Source organism: Pan troglodytes, chromosome 11 (assembly GCF_028858775.2).
Source record: "Pan troglodytes isolate AG18354 chromosome 11, NHGRI_mPanTro3-v2.0_pri, whole genome shotgun sequence".
Taxonomy (NCBI): domain Eukaryota; kingdom Metazoa; phylum Chordata; class Mammalia; order Primates; family Hominidae; genus Pan; species Pan troglodytes.
Window position 1 is genome coordinate 88,372,692 of NC_072409.2, and position 11,820 is coordinate 88,384,511.

Sequence of the window (11,820 nt, forward strand, 5' to 3'; positions counted from 1 at the left end):
TCATTTTTATTTACTTAACCACTTCCTTTGGATGCTTAGGTCATTCTGATGTTTTGCTATTGAATCCAATGCTATACTGAACACTTCTGTCACTAAAACTTTGCACACACTCATGAATAGCTTCTTAGGATAAATTTTTAGAGATGGATTTGCTAAATCAGAGACCATTTTTTAAAATTAAAAAACAATTATTCATATCGTTTGGCATGTAAGACAGTAAATTTTCCTTTTATTTTGACAGGATTCAACTGGAAGCTTTGTGCTGCCTTTCCGGCAAGTCATGTATGCTCCATATCCCACCACACACATAGATGTGGATGTCAATACTGTGAAGCAGATGCCACCCTGTCATGAACATATTTATAATCAGCGTAGATACATGAGATCCGAGCTGACAGCCTTCTGGAGAGCCACTTCAGAAGAAGACATGGCTCAGGATACGATCATCTACACTGACGAAAGCTTTACTCCTGATTTGTACGTAATGCTCTGCCTGCTGGTACTGTAGTCAAGCAATATGAAATTGTGTCTTTTACGAATAAAAACAAAACAGAAGTTGCATTTAAAAAGAAAGAAATATTACCAGCAGAATTATGCTTGAAGAAACATTTAATCCAGCATTTTTTTCTTAAATGTTCTTTTTCCATACAATTGTGTTTACCCTAAAATAGGTAAGATTAACCCTTAAAGTAAATATTTAACTATTTGGTTAATAAACATATATTGAGCTCCTAGGCACTGTTCTAGGTACTGGGCTTAATAGTGGCCAACCAGACAGCCCCAGCCCCTACATTGTGTATAGTCTATTATATAACAGTTATTGAATGGACATATTAACAAAACCAAAGAAGTAATTCTAAGTCTTTTTTTTCTTGACATATGAATATAAAATACAGCAAAACTGTTAAAATATATTAATGGAACATTCTTTTACTTTGCATTTTATATTGTTATTCACTTATTTTTTTAAAAAAAAAAGCCTGATCAGTAAATTCAAAAGGAAAAGTAATGATAATTAATTGTTGAGCATGGACCCAACTTGAAAAAAAAAATGATGATGATAAATCTGTAATCCTAAAACCCTAAGTAAACACTTAAAAGATGTTCTGAAATCAGGAAAAGAATTATAGTATACTTTTGTGGTTCTCTTTTATCAGTTGAGAAAAGGCACAGTAGCTCATGCCTATAACAACAAAGCTTTGGGAGTCCAAGGCAGGCGGATCGCTTGAGGCCAGGAGTTCCAGACCAGCCTGGGCAACATAGTGAAACCCCATCTCTACCAAAAATAAAAAAGAATTATTGGAATGTGTTTCTGTGTGCCTGTAATCCTAGCTATTCAGAAAGCTGAGGCAGGAGGATCTTTTGAGCCCAGGAGTTTGAGGTTACAGGGAGTTATGATGTGCCAGTGTACTCCAGCCTGGGGAACACCGAGACTCTGTCTTATTTAAAAAAAAAAAAGTGCTTGCAATAATGCCTGGCACATAGAAGGTAACAGTAAGTGTTAACTGTAATAACCCAGGTCTAAGTGTGTAAGGCAATAGAAAAATTGGGGCAAATAAGCCTGACCTGTGTATCTACAGAATCAGTTTGAGCTTAGGTAACAGACATGTGGAGCACCAGTAACTACACACTAAGTGTTAACCAAAAGCATAGAATAGGAATATCTTGTTCAAGGGACCCCCAGCCTTATACATCTCAAGGTGCAGAAAGATGACTTAATGTAGGACCCATTTTTTCCTAGTTCTCCAGAGTTTTTATTGGTTCTTGAGAAAGTAGTAGGGGAATGTTTTAGAAAATGAATTGGTCAAACTGAAATTACATGTCAGTAAGTTTTTATATATTGGTAAATTTTAGTAGACATGTAGAAGTTTTCTAATTAATCTGTGCCTTGAAACATTTTCTTTTTTCCTAAAGTGCTTAGTATTTTTTCCGTTTTTTGATTGGTTACTTGGGAGCTTTTTTGAGGAAATTTAGTGAACTGCAGAATGGGTTTGCAACCATTTGGTATTTTTGTTTTGTTTTTTAGAGGACGTATGTGTATTTTAACATTTCTTAATCATTTTTAGCCAGCTATGTTTGTTTTGCTGATTTGACAAACTACAGTTAGACAGCTATTCTCATTTTGCTGATCATGACAAAATAATATCCTGAATTTTTAAATTTTGCATCCAGCTCTAAATTTTCTAAACATAAAATTGTCCAAAAAATAGTATTTTCAGCCACTAGATTGTGTGTTGTTAAGTCTATTGTCACAGAGTCATTTTACTTTTAAGTATATGTTTTTACATGTTAATTATGTTTGTTATTTTTAATTTTAACTTTTTAAAATAATTCCAGTCACTGCCAATACATGAAAAATTGGTCACTGGAATTTTTTTTTTGACTTTTATTTTAGGTTCATGTGTACATGTGCAGGTGTGTTATACAGGTAAATTGCGTGTCATGAGGGTTTGGTGTACAGGTGATTTCATTACCCAGGTAATAAGCATAGTACCCAATAGGTAGTTTTTTGATCCTCACCCTTCTCCTACCCTCAAGTAGGCCCTGGTGTTGCTGTTTCCTTCTTTGTGTCCATGTATACTCAGTGTTTAGCTCCCACTTAGAAGTGAGAACATGCGGTAGTTGGTTTTCTGTTCCTGGATTAGTTCACTTAGGATAATGACCTCTAGCTCCATCTGGTTTTTATGGCTGCATAGTATTCCATAGTGTATATGTATCACATTTTCTTTATCCAGTCTACCATTGATAGGCATTTAGGTTGATTCCCTGTCTTTGTTATCATGAATAGTGCTGTGATGAACATACACATGCATGTATCTTTATGGTAGAACAATTTGTATTCCTTTAGGTACATATAGAATAATGGGGTTGCTAGGGTGAATGGTAGTTCTATTTTCAGTTATTTGAGAAATCTTCAAACTGCTTTTCACAATAGCTAAACTAATTTACAGTCCCACCAGCAGTGTATAAGTGTTCCCTTTTCTCCACAACCTTGCCAACATCTGTGATTTTTTGACTTTTTAATAATAGCCATTCCTAGAGAATTGATTTGCAATTCTCTAATTATTAGTGATATTAAGCATTTTTTCATATGCTTTTTAGCTGTGTGTATATATTCTTCTAAAAAATTTTCATGTCCTTTGCCCAGTTTGTAGTGGGGTGGGTTGTTTTTTGCTTGTTAATTAGTTTAAGTTCCTTCCAGATTCTGCATATCCTACTTTGTTGGATACATGGTTTGCAGATATTTTTCTCCCATTGTGTAGGTTGTCTTTTACTCTGTTGATAGTTTCTTTTGCCATGCAGGAGCTCGTTAGGTCCCATTTGTGTTTGTTTTTGTTGCAGTTGCTTTTGGCGTCTTCATCATAAAATCTGTGCCAGGGCCTATGTCCAGAATGGTATTTCCTAGGTTGTCTTCCAGGGTTTTTACAATTTTAGATTTTACGTTTATGTCTTTAATCCATCTTGAGTTGATTTTTGTATATGGCACAAGGAAGGGGTCCAGTTTCACTCCAATTCCTATGGCTAGCAATTATCCCAGCACCATTTATTGAATACGGAGTCCTTTCCCCATTGCTTGTTTTTTGTCAACTTTGTTGAAGATCAGATGGTTATAAGTGTGTGGCTTTATTTCTTGGCTCTCTATTCTCCATTGGTCTATGTGTCTGTTTTCATACCAGTACCCTGCTGTTCAGGTTCCTATAGCCTTTTAGTATAAAATCGGCTAATGTGATGCCTCCAGCTTTGTTCTTTTTGCTTAGGATTGCTTTGGCTATTTGGGCTCCTTTTTGGGTCCATATTAATTTTAAAATAGTTTTTTCTGGTTTTGTGGAGGATGTCATTGGTAGTTTATAGGAATAGCATTGAATCTGTAGATTGCTTTGGGCAGTATGGCCATTTTAACAATATTAATTCTTCCTATCTATGAATATGGAATGTTTTTCCATGTGTTTGTGTCATCTCTTTATACCTGATGTATAAAGAAAAGCTGGTATTATTCCTACTCAATCTGTTCCAAAAAATTGAGGAGGAAGAACTCTTCCCTAATGAGGCCAGCATCATTCTGATACCAAACCTGGCAGAGACACAACAGAAAAAAGAAAACTTCAGGCCAATATCCTTGATGAATATAGATGCAAAAATCCTCAACAAAATACTAGCAAACCAAATCCAGCAGCACATCAAAAAGCTGATCTACTTTGATCAAGTAGGCTTTATCCCTGGGATGCAAGGTTGGTTCAACATACACAAATCAATAAGTGTGATTCATCACATAAACAGAGCTAAAAACAAAAACCACAAGATTATCTCAATAGGTAGAGAAAAGGTTGTCAATAAAATTTAACATCCTTCATGTTAAAAACCTTCAGTAGGTCAGGTGTAGTGACTCACACCTGTAATCCCAGCACTTTGGGAGGCCAAGGCGGGCATATCTCTTAAGCCCAGGAGTTCAAGACGAGCCTAGGCAGCATGGTGAAACCCCATCTCTACAAAAAAAAAAAAAAAAAAAAATTAGCTTGGTATGGTGACATGCACCTATAGTCCCAGCTATTCAGGAGGTTGAGATGGGAGGATTGTTTGAGCCCAGGAGGCAGAGGTTGCAGCAAGCTGAGATCATGCCACCGCACTTCAGCCTGGGCAACGGAGTGAGACCCTGTCTCAAAAAGAAAAATCACAAACAATCCTAAACAAACTAGGCATTGAAGGAACATGCCTCAAAAAAATAAGAACCATCTATGACAGACCCATAGCCAATATCTTACCAAATGGGAAAAAGCTGGAAGTATTCTCCTTGAGAACCGTAACAAGACAAGGATGTCCACTCTCACCACTCCTTTTCAGCATAGTTCTGGAAGTCCTAGCCAGAGCAATCAGGAAAGAGAAAGAAAGAAAGACATTCAGATAGGAAGAGAAGAAGTCAAACTATTTCTGTTTGCAGGCAGTATAATTCTGTACCTAGAAAATCTCATAGTCTCTGCCCAGAAACTCCTAAATCTGTTAAAAATTTCAGCAAAGTTTTGGCATTCTCTATACTCCAACACCTTCCAAAGTGAGAGCAAAATCAAGAACACAGTCCCATTCACAATAGCCGCAAAACGAATAAAATACCTAGGAATCCAGCTAACCAGGGAGGTGAAAGATCTCTATGAGAATTACAAAACACTGCTGAAAGAAATGAGATGACACAAACAAATTGGAAATGTTCTTTTTTAACACCTTGCTTTATCTAACTCACTTATGACGAAGATACTCATTCAGTGGAACAGGTATAATAAGGCCACTCGACTTAAATATAAGCCTTATTCTCTTTCCAGAGCCCAAGAAGGGGCACTATCAGTGCCCAGTCAATAATGACGAAATGCTGATATTTTTCCCCTTTACGGTTTCTTTCTTCTGTAGTGTGGTACACTCGTTTCTTAAGATAAGGAAACTTGAACTACCTTCCTGTTTGCTTCTGCACGTACCCATTCTCTTTTTTTGCCACTCTGGTCAGGTATAGGATGATCCCTACCACTTTCAGTTAAAAACTCCTCTTCTTACTAAATGTTTTCTTACCCTCTGGCCTGAGTAGAACCTAGGGAAAATGGAAGAGAAAAGATGAAAGGGAGGTGGGGCCTGGGAAGGGAATAAATAGTCCTGTTTGTTTGTGTGTTTGCTTTAGCACCTACTATATCCTAGGTGCTGTGTTAGGCACACATGATTTTAAGTGGCCATTATATTACTACTTCTCACTCTGGTCGTTGCCAAGGTAGGTAGTACTTTCTTGGATAGTTGGTTCATGTTACTTACAGGTGGTGGGCTTCTTGAGGCAAACCCAGTGGATAATCATCGGAGTGTGTTCTCTAATCTCACTCAAATTTTTCTTCACATTTTTTGGTTTGTTTTGGTTTTTGGTGGTGGTGGCTTATTTTTGTTGCTGGTTTGTTTTTTGTTTTGTTTTTGAGATGGCAAGAATTGGTAGTTTTATTTATTAATTGCCTAAGGGTCTCTACTTTTTTTAAAAGATGAGAGTAGTAAAATAGATTGATAGATACATACATACCCTTACTGGGGACTGCTTATATTCTTTAGAGAAAAAATTACGTATTAGCCTGACAAACACCAGTAAAATGTAAATATATCCTTGAGTAAATAAATGAATGTATATTTTGTGTCTCCAAATATATACATCTATATTCTTACAAATGTGTTTATATGTAATATCAATTTATAAGAACTTAAAATGTTGGCTCAAGTGAGGGATTGTGGAAGGTAGCATTATATAGCCATTTCAACATTTGAACTTTTTTCTTTTCTTCATTTTCTTCTTTTCTTCAGGAATATTTTTCAAGATGTCTTACACAGAGACACTCTAGTGAAAGCCTTCCTGGATCAGGTAAATGTTGAACTTGAGATTGTCAGAGTGAATGATATGACATGTTTTCTTTTTTAATATATCCTACAATGCCTGTTCTATATATTTATATTCCCCTGGATCATGCCCCAGAGTTCTGCTCAGCAATTGCAGTTAAGTTAGTTACACTACAGTTCTCAGAAGAGTCTGTGAGGGGATGTCAAGTGCATCATTACATTGGTTGCCTCTTGTCCTAGATTTATGCTTCAGGAATTCAGACCTTTGTTTACAATATAATAAATATTATTGCTATCTTTTAAAGATATAATAATAAGATATAAAGTTGACCACAACTACTGTTTTTTGAAACATAGAATTCGTGGTTTACATGTATCAAAGTGAAATCTGACTTAGCTTTTACAGATATAATATATACATATATATATATCCTGCAATGCTTGTACTATATATGTAGTACAAGTATATATATATGTCTGTATGTGTGTATATATATAGTACGAGTGTATATACATATTACCAGCATTGTAGGATATATATATGTTTATATATTAAAAAAAAGTTATAAACTTAAAACCCTATTATGTTATGTAGAGTATATGTTATATATGATATGTAAAATATATAACATATACTCTATGATAGAGTGTAATATATTTTTTATATATATTTTAACATTTATAAAATGATAGAATTAAGAATTGAGTCCTAATCTGTTTTATTAGGTGCTTTTTGTAGTGTCTGGTCTTTCTAAAGTGTCTAAATGATTTTTCCTTTTGACTTATTAATGGGGAAGAGCCTGTATATTAACAATTAAGAGTGCAGCATTCCATACGTCAAACAACAAACATTTTAATTCAAGCATTAACCTATAACAAGTAAGTTTTTTTTTTTTTTGAGAAAGGGAGGTTGTTTATTTGCCTGAAATGACTCAAAAATATTTTTGAAACATAGTGTACTTATTTAAATAACATCTTTATTGTTTCATTCTTTTAAAAAATATCTACTTAATTACACAGTTGAAGGAAATCGTAGATTATATGGAACTTATTTCTTAATATATTACCGTTTTGTTATAATAACATTCTGGGGATCAGGCCAGGAAACTGTGTCATAGATAAAGCTTTGAAATAATGAGATCCTTATGTTTACTAGAAATTTTGGATTGAGATCTATGAGGTCTGTGACATATTGCGAAGTTCAAGGAAAATTCGTAGGCCTGGAATTTCATGCTTCTCAAGCTGACATAAAATCCCTCCCACTCTCCACCTCATCATATGCACACATTCTACTCCTACCCACCCACTCCACCCCCTGCAAAAGTACAGGTATATGAATGTCTCAAAACCATAGGCTCATCTTCTAGGAGCTTCAATGTTATTTGAAGATTTGGGCAGAAAAAATTAATACGAAATAACTTATGTATGAGTTTTAATAGTGAAGTAAACATGGATGTATTCTGAAGTAGAATGCAAAATTTGAATGCATTTTTAAAGATAAATTAGAAAACTTCTAAAAACTATCAGATTGTCTGGGCATGGTGGCTTATGCCTGTAATCCCAGCACTTTGGGAGTCCGAGGTGGGTGGATCACAAGGTCAGGAGATCGAGACCATCCTGCCAACATGGTGAAACCCCGTCTCTACTAAGTATACAAAAATTAGCTGGGCACGGCAGCGTGTGCCTGTAATCCCAGCTACTTGGGAGGCTGAGGCAGGAGAATCGCTTGAACCCAGGAGGTGGAGGTTGCAGTGAGTCAAGATCGCGCCACTGCACTTTAGCCTGGTGACAGAGCTAGACTCCGTCTCAAAAAAAAAAATATATCAGATTGTTCCTACACCTAGTGCTTCTATACCACACTCCTGTTAGGGGGCATCAGTGGAAATGGTTAAGGAGATGTTTAGTGTGTATTGTCTACCAAGCACTGTCAACACTGTCATAGAAACTGCTGTACGAGTAGAATGTGAGCAAATTATGTGTTGAAATGGGTCCTCTCCCTGCAGGTCTTTCAGCTGAAACCTGGCTTATCTCTCAGAAGTACTTTCCTTGCACAGTTTCTACTTGTCCTTCACAGAAAAGCCTTGACGCTAATAAAATATATAGAAGACGATACGTGAGTAAAACTCCTACACGGAAGAAAAACCTTTGTACATTGTTTTTTTGTTTTGTTTCCTTTGTACATTTTCTATATCATAATTTTTGCGCTTCTTTTTTTTTTTTTTTTTTTTTTTTTTTCATTATTTTTAGGCAGAAGGGAAAAAAGCCCTTTAAATCTCTTCGGAACCTGAAGATAGACCTTGATTTAACAGCAGAGGGCGATCTTAACATAATAATGGCTCTGGCTGAGAAAATTAAACCAGGCCTACACTCTTTTATCTTTGGAAGACCTTTCTACACTAGTGTGCAAGAACGAGATGTTCTAATGACTTTTTAAATGTGTAACTTAATAAGCCTATTCCATCACAATCATGATCGCTGGTAAAGTAGCTCAGTGGTGTGGGGAAACGTTCCCCTGGATCATACTCCAGAGTTCTGCTCTCAGCAATTGCAGTTAAGTAAGTTACACTACAGTTCTCACAAGAGCCTGTGAGGGGATGTCAGGTGCATCATTACATTGGATGTCTCTTTTCCTAGATTTATGCTTTTGGGATACAGACCTATGTTTACAATATAATAAATATTATTGCTATCTTTTAAAGATATAATAATAGGATGTAAACTTGACCACAACTACTGTTTTTTGAAATACATGATTCATGGTTTACATGTGTCAAGGTGAAATCTGAGTTGGCTTTTACAGATAGTTGACTTTCTATCTTTTGGCATTCTTTGGTGTGTAGAATTACTGTAATACTTCTGCAATCAACTGAAAACTAGAGCCTTTAAATGATTTCAATTCCACAGAAAGAAAGTGAGCTTGAACATAGGATGAGCTTTAGAAAGAAAATTGATCAAGCAGATGTTTAATTGGAATTGATTATTAGATCCTACTTTGTGGATTTAGTCCCTGGGATTCAGTCTGTAGAAATGTCTAATAGTTCTCTATAGTCCTTGTTCCTGGTGAACCACAGTTAGGGTGTTTTGTTTGTTTTATTGTTCTTGCTATTGTTGATATTCTATGTAGTTGAGCTCTGTAAAAGGAAATTGTATTTTATGTTTTAGTAGTTGTTGCCAACTTTTTAAATTAATTTTCATTATTTTTGAGCCAAATTGAAATGCGCACCTCCTGTGCCTTTTTTCTCCTTGGAAAATCTAATTACTTGGAACAAGTTCAGATTTCACTGGTCAGTCATTTTCATCTTGTTTTCTTCTTGCCAAGTCTTACCATGTACCTGCTTTGGCAGTCATTGCAATTCTGAGATTATAAAATGCATTAGAGAATATACTAACTAATAAGATCTTTTTTTCAGAAACAGAAAATAGTTCCTTGAGTACTTCCTTCTTGCATTTCTGCCTATGTTTTTGAAGTTGTTGCTGTTTGCCTGCAATAGGCTGTAAGGAATAGCAGGAGAAATTTTACTGAAGTGCTGTTTTTCTAGGTGCTACTTTGGCAGAGCTAAGTTGTCTTTTGTTTTCTTAATGCGTTTGGACCATTTTGCTGGCTATAAAATAACTGATTAATATAATTCTAACACAATATTGACATTGTAGTTACACAAACACAAATAAATATTTTATTTAAAATTCTGGAAGTAACATAAAAGGGAAAATATATTTATAAGAAAGGGATAAAGGTAATAGAGCCCTTCTGCCCCCCACCACCAAATTTACACAACAAAATGACATGTTCGAATGTGAAAGGTCATAATAGCTTTCCCATCATGAATCAGAAAGATGTGGACAGCTTGATGTTTTAGACAACCACTGAACTAGATGACTGTTGTACTGTAGCTCAGTCATTTAAAAAATATATAAATACTACCTTGTAGTGTCCCATACTATGTTTTTTACATGGTAGATTCTTATTTAAGTGCTAACTGGTTATTTTCTTTGGCTGGTTTATTGTACTGTTATACAGAATGTAAGTTGTACAGTGAAATAAGTTATTAAAGCATGTGTGAACATTGTTATATATCTTTTCTCCTAAATGGAGAATTTTGAATAAAATATATTTGAAATTTTGCCTCTTTCAGTTGTTCATTCAGAAAAAAATGCTATGATATTTGAAGACTGATCAGCTTCTGTTCAGCTGACAGTCATGCTGGATCTAAACTTTTTTTAAAATTAATTTTGTCTTTTCAAAGAAAAAATATTTAAAGACCCTTTATAATATAATCTTATGTTAAAAAAAAAAACTTTCTGCTTAACTCTCTGGATTTCATTTTGATTTTTCAAATTATATATTAATATTTCAAATGTAAAATACTATTTAGATAAATTGTTTTTAAACATTCCTATTATTATAATATTAATATAACCTAAACTGAAGTTATTCATCCCAGGTATCTAATACATGTATCCAAAGTAAAAATCCAAGGAATCTGAACACTTTCATCTGCAAAGCTAGGAATAGGTTTCACATTTTCACTCCAAGAAAAAATTTTTTTTTGAAAATAGAATAGTTGGGGTGAGAGGTTTCTTTAAAAGAAGACTAATTGATCATATTACTATGATTCTCAAAGAAGAAACCAAAACTTCATATAATACTATAAAGTAAATATAAAATAGTTCCTTCTATAGTATATTTCTGTAATGCTACAGTTTAAACAGATCACTCTTATATAATACTATTTTGATTTTGTTGTAGAATTGCACAAATTGATATTTCTCCTATGATCTGCAGGGTATAGCTTAAAGTAACAAAAACAGTCAACCACCTCCATTTAACACACGGTAACACTATGGGACTAGTTTTATTACTTCCATTTTACAAATGAGGAAACTAAAGCTTAAAGATGTGTAATACACCGCCCAAGGTCACACAGCTGGTAAAGGTGGATTTCATCCCAGACAGTTGCAGTCATTGCCATGGGCACAGCTCCTAACTTAGTAACTCCATGTAACTGGTACTCAGTGTAGTTGAATTGAAAGGAGAGTAAGGAAGCAGGTTTTACAGGTCTCCTTGCACTATTCAGAGCCCAAGTGTGAATCCCTGCTGTGCTGCTTGGAGAAGTTACTTAACCTATGCAAGGTTCATTTTGTAAATATTGGAAATGGAGTGATAATACGTACTTCACCAGAGGGTTTAATGAGACCTTATAAGATCCTTAGTTCAGTACCTGACTAGTGCTTCATAAATGCTTTTTCATCCAATCTGACAATCTCTAGCTTGTAATTGGGGCATTTAGAACATTTAATATGATTATTGGCATGGTAGGTTAAAGCTGTCATCTTGCTGTTTTCTATTTGTTCTTTTTGTTTTCTCCTTACTTTTGGATTTTTTTATTCTACTATGTCTTTTCTATTGTCTTATTAACTATACTCTTTGATTTATTTTAGTGGTTGTTTTAGGGTTATACCTCTTTGTAATTT

The 11,820-nt window shown here is 34.8% G+C and overlaps 1 protein-coding gene across 10 annotated transcripts in view; it reads left to right on the forward strand.

The window, feature by feature from the left end:
- Positions 1-10,471, forward strand: part of C9orf72 (C9orf72-SMCR8 complex subunit) — a 144,671-nt gene extending 134,200 nt beyond the window's left edge. For 8 of the 10 annotated variants that reach the window (XM_063787901.1, XM_063787902.1, XM_063787903.1 and 5 more), the window contains 4 exons: positions 242-477; positions 6,316-6,373; positions 8,352-8,461; positions 8,596-10,471. In XM_063787901.1, coding sequence (XP_063643971.1) covers positions 242-477; positions 6,316-6,373; positions 8,352-8,461; positions 8,596-8,782 — 591 coding nt within the window. In that variant the 3' untranslated portion in view covers positions 8,783-10,471. The remainder of the gene's footprint in view (positions 1-241; positions 478-6,315; positions 6,374-8,351; positions 8,462-8,595) is intronic. The other 2 variants (XM_009456421.5, XM_063787906.1) reach the window with 1 other exon arrangement.
- Positions 10,472-11,820: the final 1,349 nt, after the last annotated feature.